This window comes from Anguilla anguilla, chromosome 12, assembly GCF_013347855.1.
Source record: "Anguilla anguilla isolate fAngAng1 chromosome 12, fAngAng1.pri, whole genome shotgun sequence".
NCBI lineage: Eukaryota > Metazoa > Chordata > Actinopteri > Anguilliformes > Anguillidae > Anguilla > Anguilla anguilla.
In genome coordinates this window covers 38,099,119-38,115,920 of record NC_049212.1, presented here as the reverse complement: position 1 = coordinate 38,115,920, position 16,802 = coordinate 38,099,119, and the positions used below count along the sequence as shown (strand labels likewise).

The following is a 16,802-nucleotide window of genomic DNA, read 5'->3' as shown; positions in this document are numbered from 1 at the left end:
AAAATATGCCACGCCAATAAAGCATTTTGAATTGAATTGAGAGAGAGCAAAAGAGTGACAGAGAGAGAGAGAGAGGCTGAGAGAGATGCAGAGAGAGAGAGCGAGAGAGACAGACCGAGAGATAGAAAGAGTGAGAGACAGTGATAGAGAGAGAGCAAGTGAGCAAAAGAGAGTGAGAGAGTGACAGAGACAGAGAAAGAAGAGAGATAGAGATATAGAGAGAGCGAGCAAGAGAGAGACAGACAGACAGACAGACTAAGAGAGAGAAGGTGAGAGAGTGAGACAGAGACAGTGATAGAGAGTAAGCGAAAGAGAGTGACAGAGACAGAGAAAGAGAAAGAAGAGAGTGATAGAGATATATATATATAGAGAGAGAGAGAGAGTGGATGGCGGACGTGCAGGGGAGCCGTACGGTCATCACATTAAGAGGCTACGGTTACCTTCCCTTCCCTCTGGGCTCTCAGCCGGGCCAGAGAAGTATCCGATCTTCCCCCAGCTCTCACATACATTCACACATATCCCCGCCCCCCCCCCCCCAGACCGTGCCACACGGAATCACGCTTATTAGTATTTCCATGCAGCGTGCTCTCCCACCCACCCCTCTGGCCCCTAGTCACAGATCTCTTCTGATTGAGTAAGCAGGGGGAGTTCTGGGACTTGTATTTCATTATTAATACTTTCCTGGCTGGAACGTGGATGTTTGCGGCTGAGAGCGCGTCCGCGACGGTTGTTAAAAGTCCATCTAATGCGGACGATGGGAAACGCAGGCGCCCTCTCCTCGTCGGTCTCCTGCTCCTGCGGCTCCCGCCACAAAGTGGAAACAAAGGTTTCCTCCTCCTCCTCACACGGTCCCGGTTAATTTGGATGCTGCCAGCTAAGCATTTTAAAAAATGTTTATTTTCTGTACATCAGTCCCTTCTTATCCATTTTCCTTAAATAAAGAATGTGTGTCTGTCCGTGCGCGTGCAGATTTGGTGGGGGGGGGAGGCACTGGTGGGTCACGCACCGTTACTGCACCACACATGAGCGGACGCGGGACGCAGGGGACAGGGGACAGGGGACAGGGGACGCGGGACGGCACGCGGGTCCCTGAGGAACGGAGCCTCTCTCTTGCGCCAGGCGAGGCAGGGCAGGGCGGGGCAGGGCGGGCGGGCTGTGCCGTGCCGATGTGGCGCCGTGCTCGCCGTCCCACCCGGGCCTGCGACCCGCTCCTTCACCCCAGCGCGGCGTCCGGGGCGGAGCCGACCCCCCCCCCCCCCACCCCCCACCCCCTCGCCCGTAAATCCCGTTTACACGCTACGGCAAGCCGAAAATAAGTCCAGTGTGTGCAGATAACGGCACGTCGGGACCCTGAGCAGAGTAATGAGGCCTTTTAAAAACACAGGGGGGGGGGAGGAAGTGGCTCTCGCCTGTTTCATCTCCTTCCAGAACCCCGTATCTGTGCTGAGCTCTTTTCTCCGGGCTTTTATGGGTCAAGGTGCTGACAATTAGCGAGATGTTTAGCCAGAGCACCCCCCGGGTAATAGAAGAGGGGGTGGAGACATTCTGTTTAGGGTATTGAGTCCTGGGGTGGGGGTGGCCTAGTTCCCAAATTGTAAAGGTCTTGGGCAGCCTCGCTAACAAGACCCCGGTGGATTGATCCAATGCCTGAGAGTGTGTTTTGTTGGGACATAAGGCTGTTTCTGGGGTGGTCTGACATTGCTGCTGACAGCTGTGTGTGTTTTACTGCCACCTACGACCGTTTTTACCGTTTGTCAGAGCCACCTAATGCATCTTTCTGGCAGTCGTGTTGCACTGTCTGGCAGTTGCGTTATGTTGTGTAGTGTTGTTATGTGTGGGAGTTGTGTTATGTTGTGTGATACAGTTGTGCTGTGTGTGGGAGTTGTGCTTTGTTGTGTGGTGTTGTTGTGTGTGGGAGTTGTGCTGTGTTGTGTAATGCTGTTGTTTTGTGTGCGGTTGTTTTGTGTAGAGTTTTGCTGTGTTGTGTTGTGTTGTGTGTGGTCGTTGTGTTGTTGCCTGGCCTTCCTGGCTGGGCAATGGGAGGGTGAGGGAGCTGTTCTCCCACAGGAAGTGACCTCGTCGTCTCCCCTCTCCGCAGGCGCGGGCAGCAACCAGGTGGTGGTGTCGGAGAAGGTGGGGGCGGTCCTGGGGAAGAACATCACGCTGGGCTGCCGGATCGAGGTGGGGGCCAACCTCAGCCTGACCCAGAGCTCCTGGGAGCGCCGGCTGCCCTCGGGCACCCTCACCCTGGCCGTCTTCAACCCCCAGTTCGGCATCTCCGTGGCCCCCGAGTACGAGAAGCGGCTGTACTTCCGCTCGCCCTCCGCGCACGACGCCACCGTGGTGCTGGAGGACGTGGGCTTCGCCGACAGCGGCGTCTACACCTGCAAGGTGGCCACCTTCCCCCTGGGCAACACCCAGGCCTTCACCACCGTCAGCGTCATGGGTAAGAGCTGTGTGGGTGTGTGTGTCTGCGTGTGAGCGTGTGGGTGTGTCTGTCTGTGTGTGCAGGTGTGTCTGTGTGTGGGTGTGGGTGTGTGTGTCTGCGTGTCTGCGTGTCTGTGTGTGAGCGTGTGGGTGTGTCTGTCTGTGTGTGCGTGTGTGTGTGTGTGCGTGCGTGTGTGTGTGCGTGTGCGTGTGCCTGGGTGTGTGTGTCTGCGTGTCTGTGTGTGAGCGTGAGCGTGCGCGTGCGTGTGCGTGTGCGTGTGTGTCTGTGTCTGTCATATAAAAGTCCTCCTCCAGACGACTCAAAAGGTCTAATTCAGCAGGCAGTGTTGGGGGAGCTGCAGAGCTAGTTGGACGCTTGTTGCGTTGCTGGGGCTGATGGGATATGTGGTCCCTTAAGGGGCTTCTCTCAATGGCCTCAGTGCAGGCCCTGATAACTACAGCACCCAGACCGGGGGCATTCACATTCAAATCCCAACACTCCAGCGCCCTGGCCAATAAGCCAGCGAGGCTTCACTAAGCCTCTTCCCTCTGAATGATCACACTCTCCCAGGTAAAAACTCTCCCTGGCGAAAAGAAAAACAATGACAAAAGGGGGAAAAAAGTACAGAAAAGTGGAAAAATAAGGACGTTATCGTGGCCGTTTCATTGTCTGAGTAGTTCTCTCTCTCTGAGATTAGGTAAATTGGTGTCACTGATTGAATTTTTCCGCGTTCTGTTTCTCTCTGTCCCCTTAGCTGAGGGGAGGGATAATGAAACGGGTCAGTAAATATTCATGATCCGCGGCTCGTTCGTTAAAGGGCCATTATAGATTAACTGCCTCGTAAACGCACACGCACACGCACACACACGCGCTTAAACGCACACACACACGCACATAAACACACACGCACACGCGTGTTAATGCACACACACACACACGCACACGCACATACACACACACGCGCACATAAACGCACACGCACACACATACGCACATAAACGCACACACACACACACGCGCGCATAAACGCACACACACGCGCATATTCACACACACACGCACACGCGCGTTAATGCACGCCCATATTCACACACACACACACACACACACACGCGCTTAAACGCACACACACACGCACATAAACACACACGCACACGCGTGTTAATGCACACACACACACACGCACACGCACATACACACACACGCACACGCGCATAAATGCACACACGCACGCACACGCACATAAACGCACACACACACGCACACGCACATAAACGCACACACACACATAAACGCACACACACACGCGCATAAACGCACACACACACGCGCATAAACGCACACACACACATAAACGCACACACACACACACACACGCTTAAACGCACACACACGCACACGCGCACACACACGCACGCACATAAACGCACACGCACATAAACGCACACACACACGCGCATAAACGCAGTCTCTCTTCTGTCATCATTCTCACAGAGATGGGCGCACATGCAGGGATAAGTACAGATACAAACTCACACACACATCCACACTCACACACACACACACACCCGCACCACACACAGACACACACACTCACACACACTTTTAAATGAAGGAACCCAGTTCAGAGGCAGTGAGTGGCTCCCTGGCCCAGCAGCTCTGTCTCTGTCTCCTCTCTCTAAGGCTCGTGATGCCGTAATGAGTGCTTTGTGCTCTCCGTTGATTTTACTTTCTTTTCTGAGGTGGTGAAAGTTCCAGAGGGAAGAATCCCTTCTTGCAGAACACACACAGGAACACACACACACCACACGCTCACGCACGCAAACACAAACCATGCACGTACGCACGCACACACACACACACACACACACACACACACACACACACACACCCGTAGTCGCAGCATTCCTGCAGGAAACTCAAACGTGACAAACGCCGCCACTGCGGCCAGGCTCTCCTCTCATTTCTGTTTGAATCATCGTTACAGTGCACCGTCGCAAAAGCCACGTGCCCCCCCCCCCCCCCCCCCCCCTCCCCTCCCCAGGTCACAGGAGGGCACGGCTCTCTTTATAAATCCATTAAACGCATCAGCTGAGTCTAATGAGCTGGCGGAGCCCGGCTGATTTGGCCGGACACCGGAAAGCGGCTGAGGATCGCGCGCCTCGGGTTTCAGCCTCAGCGAGCCGCGGTCCTGAGGCAGATCCAGCGGAGGGGTTGGGGCGCTCGGTCCCCGCCTGCCTCCCTGCTCTGTCCTTTGACCTTTGACCCCAGTAAACCAGGGGAGCAGCTCGCGGGAGAAACGTTTGCGTGGCGGGCGAGGATCAGCGCGTCTGTTTGGAGTGCTTTAAAGAGTCGCCGGGAGGAGTTTTACGATCTGCGGTGAATCCCAGAGTGCATCTCTGGACAAAGGTCCGTTCACATGCCTCAACCCATACACGCGAATGCTAAAGTGTGTGTGTGTGTGCGTGTGTGCGTGTGTGCGTGTGTGCGTGTGTGTGTGTGTGTGTGCATGCGTGTATGCGAGTGTGTGTGTGTGTGCGTGTGTGTGTCTGTGTGTCTGTGTGTGCATGTGTGTGTGTGCGGAACAGGCATAACTTGTCTCTCTATCTTATACTCAAGCTGCCCCCCACCCCACCCACCCCAACAGGAAGTCATTACCCCTTCCCCTGAGCTGCTCCTGCCCCTGACAGAGTACCCCTAAATTAGCTCGCAACTAGTTTGGCTAGTCGTGCAGACCCTAAAAAGAACGGGGGTGGGGTCACACCCTCCTAGACACCCTGACATCGCAGAGCTGCTGGGAGGGGCTGGGGGTAAGAGGGGCAGCTATAATTGGCGTGGGACGAAGCGCTCAGTCTGGCTTGTGTGGCGCGAGGGGGAACGGGGGACGAGGTGTGTCCCTCCAGCTATATTAAGCACAGGGGTGAGGGGTTATTTACATTTTTCATTCCAAGGACAGAAAGGTTTCCCAGAAGGGGGGGGGGGGGGACGCTGTGGGGGGTCAGATGTCTAGGGATGAGGAGCTTTCTGTGAGGATTAGGGTGATGTGTAGTGTCCCCACGACTCTCCTAACAGGAAGTACCACACAGGGACCAGAATGAGATGGAGGGAGAGGGGGGAAAAAAAGATGAACAGCATTGTTCAAGGTTGTTCTGTGAGTCACGGTCCAGTTTGTAATCATTAACGAGCATTTTTTCCCCTCTCTTTTTATGTCAGCTGAGTTTGCCTGCTTTTAATAACGGCATAGTTTTCCCCTGAAAGACATTGGCCAGGATTCAGCCAACATCTGTCCTTAACTCGACTGTCAGATATGTGCAAGTATTATGTCTTTCTGCACGTTGGCTAGTTAGTGCCCATGAAAGCTGTTTTTTGATACAGTTGCACTTGATTGCGTGTCAGTGTTAAGAATAAAATATCGATTGAATCTGACCCGTTGTTTTTGTCCCGTTTTAGAGGGTAAAAAGCAGGAAGAGCGAAACGTTGCCAAGGAAAGTTTCTTTTTCACACGAGTCTGTCTCGCTGCTTTGAGAAACCTGCGGAGTAATCTGACCTGCACTGAGACAGACACTCCCTGTAACCCAAGCCAAGCACAACAGGGCTGAGTACAACACGAAAATAAACACTGAGCGCCAGGCTGCAACGCAACACTGTAGCCCTGAGCACCAGCCTGAGCACCTGCCTTCAGCTCAACACTGAGCACAGCCTACAATTCAACACTGTAGCACTGAGCACCAGTCTGCAACTCAACACTGTAGCACTGAGCACCAGCCTGAGCACCTGCCTCCATCTCAACACTGCAAACACTGAGCACAGCCTCCATCTCAACACTAGCACTGAGCACCTGCCTCCATCTCAACACTGCAAACACTGAGCACAGCCTCCAGCTCAACACTGTAGCACTGAGCACCAGCCTGAGCACCTGCCTCCATCTCAACACTGCAAACACTGAGCACAGCCTCCAGCTAAACACTGTAGCACTGAGCACCAGCCTGAGCACCTGCCTCCATCTCAGCACTGCAATCACTGAGCACAGCCTCCAGCTCAACACTGTAACACTGAGCACCAGCCTATAATTAAACACTGTAGCACTGAGCAATAGCCACAACTCAACACTGTAACACTGAGCACCAGCCTGCAGCTCAACACTGTAGCACTGATCCTCCAGCTCAACACTAGCACTGCCAACCTGAAATTAAGCATTTATGAACTGAACACCACAGAACAAGATAAATTGCTTGGAAAGTATTTCATGTAAAGTGTATTAAAAAAATAACCTTTGAATTGCCATGCTCCAGTACACTGCACATTAAATAGCTGTTATTAGTGTGTTTTACTGATGGATGCAGGTACATAGCTGCCTATAAACAAACACTGAAGTGGCTGAATCCACGTTTCCCTGCTGATTTTCATGTGATATCAATACCTGTAATTCAGTCGCCAAACCGGAGTAGTGATTGGTCAGGGAGATTCCGTGGAACCGCTTACTGGCTCTGGGGCGGAGCTACAGAGCTCTGCAATTCCACACGCTTGACAAGATTCATTTGGCCCGGTCTAATGGGTGCTGATGTAATTTGCAGCTTTACGACCAATTAAACCCCTCCGCTGTGGAGCATGGAACGTGTTGATTGGTTCCCATCAGTCAGTGCCAGTGCTCTAGCATCGACTGATACGAACCAATCAACTCGTACATCGAACCTGCATTTCATTAAAATAAATATATATATTTTACAGTGCATTATATGGTGTTTTAATGTAAGAATGACAGCAAAGAGCATTCAGTGTGGTAACTTGTTTATGTCAAGTACTGAAGAAAGCTGTTGGCACAGTTCTGTTGTAACATGTACTGAGTTATAACCGTTCAACGTAAAACAAGTTCTTATTGTGGTATACTTTGTTATATAATTTGTATGTCGTGTGAAATAAAGGCATCGAGGTGGATATCATTTCAGGTTGCTATGATGCATTTGACTCCGAGCTCTGCCCGTCTGCCTGAAATGCTACACTCCCCGCTTGGTTTCAGGGGACTTGATCTGTGGGTTGTTTTCTTCATTGTAGAAGTGAATGAAATGTCCTGAAATCTTATACCTCCAGGGGGTTGTCCCGGTATGGTGTGGGACTGTGAGAAGGGTAATTATTTGGGCTTTTTCAGTTCAGGGGTTTTGTGTTCGTATCTTGCCACTCTTGTGTCTGCCACTATTATTCTTCTTTTATTTTATGAAGTTGTAAAGGATGTAAGAGAGTGTGTGCGAGCGTGTGCATGCGTGCATGTGTGGTGTGTGTTTGTGTGTGTGTGTGCAGGTGTGTACAGGTTTGTGCACAAACGTATATCATTGGTCTCAGGTGAGTGCCTCATCAGAAGTCTCTTTAGGTGTTATGATTTGATTGGACCAGTGGGTCAGAGTGGTCATAATTCACACTGCAGCTTTAGATGTTTACGGTAACTGGACCGGGCCGATAATGATGTCACGTCCCGTGTGCGGTGAGTTTCCCCAGCCGAAGCCCAATCACGTCGTTACACCTGCAGAACCTACAGTAAGAGGAAGCATTATTCATCACGTTAATTTTCAACTCCGCTCCCTCGCACGGCTCGTAATTCTAAAGGCCCTTTCCTGTTATTAAAAGAGGAAAAAGCTTTCGTGGTCCAGCGCAGCCTATAGCAGCTGAGTAAAGCTGCAGAACTCACTGCAGGACTGAGGGGTTTCCCCCCCTCTCACACAAACCCACACAGTGGCTAATGGGTACACAAGAACAGGCTCACGCAATCTCGCACACAGGGAGCACGCACACACACACACACACAGACAAAATACACACGCACACTCAGACGCACACAGGGCAGACAGGCACACGCACACACGGCGCGGACACACAGGGAGCACACACACGCACACAGGGGCACACACACACACACACACACACGCACGGCCTCTTGAGGGAAAGGGGCGGTACTTCCCCAGGTCTCCTGCGCTGGTCCCGACTCTCGCCCCATCAGTTCTTCATGCGAAGCGGAGTAAAGACGCTGTTGATGCTCTCGCCCTCTTGTCAGCTGAGTACAGTGGGCAGTGAACACGGCCCGTTACAGTCCCCACTCTGGCCCTGTATCACTTCTTGCATTCCTATTCTCAACTGTCTGTATTCACTTGTCTCACTCTCTCTCTCTCCCTCTCCCTCCCTCCATCTCTCCCTCTCTCTCCCCCCCTCCTCCTCCCCCTCTATCACCCTCTCTCCCTCCTCCCCCTCCCTCCATCTCTCCCTCTCTCTCCCCCCCTCCTCCTCCCCCTCTATCACCCTCTCTCTCTCTCCCCCCTCCCTCTCCCTCCCCCTCCCTCCCTCTCTCTCTCCCTCTTCCCCCCTCCCCCTCCCTCCCTCTATCACCCTCTCTCCCCCCCTCCTCCTCCCCCCTCTATCACCCTCTCTCCCTCCTCCCTCCTCCTCCCCCCTCTATCACCCTCTCTCTTCCTCCCCTGTCTATCACCCTCTCTCCCTCCCCCCCTCCTCCTCCCCCCTCTATCACCCTCTCTCCCTCCCTCTCCCTCCCCCCCCCTCTCCCCTCCCTCTCTCTCCCCCTCCCCCTCCCCCCTCTCTCTCCCCCCCCCTCTCTCTCCCCCTCCCTCTCTCTCCCTCTTCCTCCCTCTCTCCCTCCCCCCTCCCCCCTCTCTCTCCCCCTCCCCTCCCCCCCCCCCCCCAGTGGAGCCCAAGGTGTACGTGTCGGCGGGCTCCGCGCCGCTCCTGGACGGCGGTAACGAGACGGCGGTGGCCACCTGCACGGCGGAGCGGGGGCGGCCGCGGGCGGAGGTGTCCTGGGAGTCGGAGCTGCTCGGCCGGTCCGTGGCGCAGGACCAGGACGAGCCCAACGGCACCACCACCACCCTCGCCCGCTACATGTGGCGCCCCACCCGCCGCGCCCAGGGCCACGCCCTCACCTGCGTGGTGCGCCACCCCGCCCTGCAGACCGAATTCCGCATTCCCTACCGGCTCAACGTGCAGTGTGAGTGTGGGGCTGGGGGGGGGGTGTGGGCGAAGTGTGGACTAAATACTCCATTTCATGTAAAATACTACACAGTTCCCCTCTCTGGATAAGAGCGTCTGCTTAGCCGTTGTTACGTAATGTTCAACGTTAGTCACAAACTGTCTGTTGGGTCCGATGATTCTAGCAAACATAGTTCCAATTTTTAAAAAAATTGAGTCGATGTGAATTATTATGATGTGTGATTACTGACATACATATATATATCTGTATGTTTAAAATCCGTTTTGGAACTTTCCACAGGAAACGATAAAGAAATGTGATCATTTTTCTGAAATAAGTATTTTTTATTTTTATTTTTTTCTCCCCCCGATGGTGTGTGGGGTTCGGGGCTTAAGAGGAGAGCCCTTAATTTGCCAGCCCCCCCGTTCGCCAGATCGCTGCAGTGAAATGATATTAAAAGGGTGAAACCCCGAGCAGCTGGAGCAGAGTCGTCCGCTCGGCTCAGATGTGTTTTTTCTGGCGGCGGGTTCGTCGTCTTGTCTGGCTTCCATTGGTTTGGAGGACATCTGTTCCCAATGCCACTCTGGCGTGAGCTCACCGCTGTCCTCACGGGGAGCCGTGGTAACGGGCCACGCCCCCCTCACGGGCCTGTCAGAGTGCGCAGCGTAAACGCGGCTAATTTATACCTGCAGAATGTTCCGCAGCCACGCCCTCACCCTTTCACTCTGCTCCTGACGTCTCTCTCTCTCTCTCTCTCTCTCTCTCTCTCTCTCTCTCTCTCTCCCCCTCCCTCCCTCCCTCCCTCCCTCTCTCTCTCTCTCTCTCTCTGTCGCTCTCTCTCTGTCTCTCTCTCTCTCTCTCTCTCTCTCTCTCTCTCTCTCTGTCACTCTCTCTCAATTCAATTCAATTCAATTCGCTTTATTGGCATGACTGATTTGTACATTCGTATTGCCAAAGCTTGTAAAGATACATGGCAATGTATATAAAAAGCAATAAAAAATAAAATAAAAACAAAACAATAGAAGTAACAACAAATAGTAACAATAACTAACAGTAACACTACTAACAGTCTCTCTTTATCTCTCTTGCTCTATCTCTCTTTGCTTGTCTCTGTTTCTTTCTGTCTCTTGGTCTCTCTCATTATCTCTGTCTCTTTCTGTCTCTCTCGGTCTCTCTCATTCTCTCTCACTGTTGCTCTCTCTCTCTCTGATTATCTATCTCTCTCTGATTATCTCTGTCCCTATCTGTCTCTCTCTCTCCATCGCCCTCGTTCCCTCTCTTCCTCTCTCTCATTTCCTCCCTCTTCGCGCTCATAAAAGGTCCATTAAACGGCAGTGTTAATGTTACAGTCATTAACGCACGGCTCCCTGGCTGGCCCCGCCCCGCCCCGCCCTGCCCTGCGATGCTATCTGTTTGCAGTATTTTAGTGCTGGTTAATGAAGACGTTTTATGAAATATTGATCGGGGTTCCAGCGCCCCGCCCCAGGAAGTGGAGGAATACTCAGGAGACGCACTGAGGCAAGGTTAAACTGGAGAGCGAGGGGCAGAGACGGAGGGAGTGAGAGAGAGAGAGAGAAGAAGATAGTGATGGAGAGGGAGAATTGAAAGTTAGCAAGGAGAAAGGGAGAGATGGAGAAGAGATAAAGAGGAGAGTAAGAAAGCTATAGAGGATACAGGAAGAAAGACAAAGGGGAGGGAGATAGCGGGAGTGATAAAGCAGAGAGAGGGTGAGAGATTGAGAGGAGAGAAGGAGAGGATAGGAGAAAGGAGAAAGAGATGGTGATGGGGAGGGAGAGAGGGAGAATTGAGAGCTAGAGAGGAGAAAGGGAGAGGTGGAGAGGAGAAAAAGAGGAGAGTATGAGAGCCCAAGAGGACACAGGAAGAAAGACAGTGAGGTGAGGAAGACGGGCGAAGGGATAGAGCAGAGAGAGGGAGAGAGAGAGAGAGAGATAGAGAGGAGAGAAGGAGAGGATTGAGTAAGAGAGGGAGGAGAGGGCTCTTGGAAGCTTGGTGTGAAGGATCAGCTGGTTGAGCGCTTTGCTGAGGGCCCTGTCCTCTAGCTGTCTCTGTGTGAGCGGAGGTTCGCCCTGCTTTTCACTCCATCTGAAGCTTCAGTTCAGCGGCTCTGTTAGAATAATATTGCTCTAACACCCCGTTAACACTCAGAGCGTAAGAGAGTCTTGTTGGCCCCCGAAGGCCTTGCTGTTTGCCCTCAAAGCTGTGACCTCTGCCTTTTCGTTTCTTTTCTCTCCTTCCAAAAGCCCTGCCCCCCACCCCCTCGCCTATGCCAAGATTCTCATGTGGTCTAAGCTCTGTATTCAGTCCCAAGCCCCCACCCCCCACCCGACCGCCCCCTCTATCCTCCTTATCACCTTTCATCCATTCTTACTTATACAATACCTCATTTATTTAGTGCCTGAGACCTCCTCTGGCAGACCCTGAGGTCAGAGTATCTTCCCGTGCTTTTTCTCATTAAATTAATTCCCTGGTAAGCGAGTTTTTTTGCAGACAGAAGCCTGAAATAATGCGTGACTCGTGCCACACACATGATTAATATAGTATTGGATTTTAGACCCACATCAGGGCCAAAGGATGCGTCTGAAATATATTACAGGGTTACTGCAGAGAAGAAAAGAAAAGCGTCACTGTGATTTAGTTTGCTTTGAAAATGCGGTTTGGACGCACTCAAAGAGCACTGTGCTCAGTCACTGGGGTAGCAGGTGTGGGGCAGCAGTGTAGTATAACGGGTAAGAAACTGGTCTCGTAACCTGAAGGTCGCCGGTTCGATTCCTGGGGAGGGCACTGCCGTTGTACCCTTGAGCAAGGTACTTAACCTGCATTGCTTCAGTATATCTATCCAGCTGTATTAATTAATGCAATGTGGATGCTATATGAAAAGTCATGCTAGCCGCTGAATAAATGCCTGTAATGTAGTGGTAAATGGACTGCATTTATATAGCGCTTTTATCCAAAGCACTTTACAATTGATGCCTCTCATTCGCCAGAGCAGTTAGGGGTTAGGGGTTAGGTGTCTTGCTCAAGGACACTTCGACACGCCCAGGGCGGGGTTTGAACCGGCAACCCTTCGACTGCCAGACAATCGGTCTTACCTCCTTAGCTATGTCGCCCCTATATGGGTTCATGAGGAACAGTTTTGTCACGTCCACATGCTGAACCCTGGCTTGTGTATGTGCGTCTGTTGCAGTCGCCCCCGACGTGGTGTTGACGGGGTACGACGGAAGCTGGTTCGCGGGGCGGGAGACGGCGAGGCTTCAGTGCAGAGCCCACGCCAACCCGCCGGCCCACTACGTGAGCTGGAGCAGGTGGGTCATGCGTGTGCGCCGCTCCACAGCACCTCACTGTCACTCGCTCCTCTCAGGTACGCGCGTCATATCCGGGTCTGCTGTTCAGAAGGCGGGGAAAAAAGTGTATATAAAACGGGAGAGATGAAGTGGCAGCAGTGTAGCATAACGGGTAAGGAACTGCTATTGTAGTATAGCAGTAGTATATGTAGTAGGCGCGCGGTTTCGGGGGGAATATGGAACGGGCCACGAATGCTGTGCTCCTCCCCCAGGGTGGGCGGGGAGATCCCGGACGGCGTGGAGGTGGCCAACGGGACGCTGGTGTTCGCCAGGCCGCTCCAGCGGAACGACTCGGGGGAATACCGCTGCGAGGCCTGGAACGACCTGGGCCGCCGCAGCCGCGAGATCCAGGTGCAGATACAAGGTGAGCGGAGAGCCCCAAAACCCTGAACCCCCACCCCTGAAACCCTGCCCCCGAAACCCCACCCCCAAAACCCTGCCCCTGAAACCCCACCCCCAAAACCCTGCCCCTGAAACCCCGCCCCTGAAAACCCGCCCTGCCCCTGAAACCCCGCCCATGAAAACCCGCCCTGCCCCTGAAACCCTGCCCCTGAAACCCTGCCCCTGAAACCCTGCCCCTGAAACCCCGCCCCTGAAACCCCGCCCCTGAAACCCCGCCCCTGAAACCCTGCCCCTGAAACCCCGCCCCTGAAACCCTGCCCCTGAAACCCCACCCCTGAAAACCCGCCCTGCCCCTGAAACCCTGCCGCTGAAACCCCACCCCGCCCGCCACTGAAACCCCGCCCCTGAACTCCACCCCTGAAACCCCACCCCCGAAACCCTGCCCACGAAACCCCGCTCCCTGAAACCCCACCTCTGAAACCCCGCCCCTGGGGTGTGTTAAACGATATACCCCGCTTCCTAGAAAAGCACAGGTCCGCCCTTTTAACCAGAGATCCTCTTGTAATTGTATGCTGTGTGTTAGACTGCAGCTGTGAACTGTTAGTGTGTGAATGCGTGTGTGTGTGTGTGTGTGTGCAAGCATGTGTGTGTTTTACTGAGAACAGCAGCAGCAGTGCCTCTTTGTGGGATTTCAGTTGGTGACAGAGGAACAGGGCTGGGTGGGGGTGGTCCAGCAGTGGGGTCTTCGTTGTGTATCCCAGCTCCAGTGTTTGAGCATGGGTTTTAGCAGACCCCCTAAGTGTTGGGGGGGGGGGGGAGCTCTTCGCTGGTTTGAGCCCTCAGTGTTGGGGAGGGAGGAGCTCTGCGCTGGTTTGAGCCCTCAGTGCTGGGGAGGGAGGAGCTCTTCGCTGGTTTGAATGGCAGGACACAGGGAGCCAGCTGCACAGCGTCAGGACCCTGCGCTCTGCTGTGGGGGTCTCTGTGCTGGGGAGTCTGGGGCGGGATTCTCTCTCTGCTCGCGCTCCAGGGAAGCTCCGCAGAGAGGAACTGTAGAGAGAGAAGGAGGGAGAGGGAGAGAGAGAGAGAGGGAGAGAGGGAGAGAGAGGGAGGGAGGGAGAGGGAGAGAGGGAGAGGGAAAGTAATGAGTGATGAAGTGAATCTCATCCGGAGGCTTAATGGGGCTGGGTAACAGGGTCATAATCCGTTTATGTGCGCCAGCTTGCTGCTGCATTGTTCTCTCTGTTACTCTTACTCACCGTCACCCCCAGCCACACTGACACACTCTCTCTCTCTCACACACACAGACACACGCACACACACGCACACATATACACACAGACACATGCACGCACACACACACACTCATGCACGCTCACGCACATACACTCATACACACATGCACACACACATGCACACATATACACACAAACACACGTTTATACACACTCGTGCACGCACACGCGCACGCACATACACGCATGCACACACGCACGCACACACACACACACCCACACACGCATGCACACACACACACGCTCTTATGCACACACACGCCTCCCCTAATAATGTGTCTGTTGCAGGTGTTTATGTTGTATTTATGTTAAAAGGCTCTAACTCTGTTCAGTTAAGGGAAACTGACTTCTAATACTAAGACGAGAGCGTTTCTCACCCAAGGTAATTATTACCTACATTAATCAGTTACTTGAGTAAGGTCACCTAGGTGTGTGCCCGTGCAGGTTTTAGTGCTGATTTGAAACCCCACAGCATCCTTTGGCTATCGTTTATGCTGACCGCTAGTCAGCTGAATCCATCGTAGGATCCTTTCCGGAAGTTTCTCCATCGTTCCGTCCATCTCTTCCTCGGTGCAGTGCATGCTGGGTCGAGCTGCTGCCAGCCGGCTGGCAGTTTGGCTGGCGCTGCGGTGAAAAGACCTGGCAGCGTCCGGGCGTTCTGTCTGAAGTCCTCTCCGCCTCGCCTCAGCAGGCAGGCGCAAACAGCCCTGAGAGAGATTAGGGCCCTGACTGGTCAAACATTCACTAATGTGTGCACCTGCATTAGCGTGACTTCCTGCGTGAGTGTGTGTGAGTGTGTGTGCGTACGCGTGCGTGCGTGTGTGTGCGTGTGTGTCTGTATGTGTGTGTGTGTGTGTGTGTTTGTGTGCACCTGCATTTACATGTCCTCCTGCTCCGCTCCATTTATCTCTGTCTGCTGCTGCTGTGTGTGTGTGTGTGTGTGTGTGTGTGTGCTTGTGTATTTGTGTGAGAGTGAGTGTTCCCATATATTTAGTAGCTATCATGGCTTCGGCTGTCCATATAAAATCCTGTCAGTGACAGGAGAAAGGTCACAGTGGATAAAAATGTTCCTCTTCAGTTTTCCACAAGAAATTCTGGCATTCCGCTGCATATCTCACTGTAGATCGCTCTGTTGCGCAGTCCTGCGGTTTTGCTGTTTAGACGTCTTGTTTTGTTTGTGGAAAACAATTGTGTTCCTAAAACGGTCCATGGCTTTTCATGTCTGTGTGTGTGTGTGTGTGTGTGTGTGTGTGTGTTTGTGGTTCTGCGTTCTGTGTGAGTGTATACAGCACGAGTGTGAAAGCGCAGATCTTTGAGTCTGAAAACTGACACAACGTTTTGGAGACCCGGGCCAAAACCGAAAGATCTGGAAGGTCTCTCGCAGTGTGGGGTTTGGTTTGGTGCAGATGCTGGTTTTGGGGAAAAAGCGGCGATTTTCTAAAGAGAGATCTCTCTGATCCAAGCCTTTATTCATTTCCCCGCCGCCGCGCTCTGAAGACGTGGAAAAGGAGAAATCAGAACTCCCTCCCGGCTCGCTGTATATTTTTCTAGCTTTCATTTGATCCCCGTCCAAACACACTGACTGCAGTTTTTTGGACATGATCTGTGCCCCATCCCCCCCTCCTTTTTTCCCCCTCCTTTCTCTGCTAAGAGAGAGCTGGAAGTGTCCCAGACAGACCGGCCTGTTGGTCCTCGTCTTGTGAGCGTGTGAGGGTTTGGTTTCGCTCCTCGGCCGACGCTCCGTCCTGATTGGCTGCGTGTCGGGTGCTAAGCCGGCCCTGCAGCGCGTCGGCCAATCCCTGCTCCCTGTGGGGCCTCGGCCAGGCCTGGTGAACCCGTGTACCGCTGTTCACTTTGTTCTGTTGCCCCGCGCAATCCCCCAGATGCCCCAGGGCTGTTCTGGGGCAGGTGCGGCTACCCCACCCCCCCTTTACTGTGGACACACACACGCACACGCACACACACGCATTCACAAATGAACACCCACACACAAGCACACACACACACTCACCAGCAGACTGGGTAGAGCACTGGCAGGTGAACCAGTCTTCCCTTTGACCTTGAGACACCTCTCTGCCCCCTGTAGTGTGTGTGTCTTTCTGTAATGTTTAGCTGGGCTTTCTGCTTTCTCAGCGGAGTCTGACACAGGCTGGCGGTGTATAAATGAGGCCCTGGCATTGGGGATGAGGGGCTCAATAGCGAGCTCAGTGGCCTTACAGCAGGCCATAACTTTCATCAGCTTTCCTTTCCCATCCTGGTGAGATTCAGTTTTCCTGAAGAAAGAGGAGGCGGCTTAGAGGGCAGATTTTTCTCCGGATGTGCGGAAGTCAATAGAGGGGTGGGGGGAGGGGGGGTTGAAGGTGGCCTGACCGTGGCCCCTGGGGGGGGGGGGGGGGTTTGGGGAGGGGGGG

General features: G+C 53.4%; 1 protein-coding gene across 1 annotated transcript in view; it reads left to right on the top strand.

Annotated features, from left to right (window-relative positions):
• nectin3a (nectin cell adhesion molecule 3a) overlaps positions 1-16,802 on the top strand; it is a 57,178-nt gene that overhangs the window by 36,957 nt on the left and 3,419 nt on the right. Inside the window, exons 2-5 of the mRNA XM_035386299.1 lie at positions 2,099-2,446; positions 9,114-9,413; positions 12,601-12,718; positions 12,970-13,121. Of these exons, the coding sequence (XP_035242190.1) occupies positions 2,099-2,446; positions 9,114-9,413; positions 12,601-12,718; positions 12,970-13,121 (918 nt within the window). The remainder of the gene's footprint in view (positions 1-2,098; positions 2,447-9,113; positions 9,414-12,600; positions 12,719-12,969; positions 13,122-16,802) is intronic.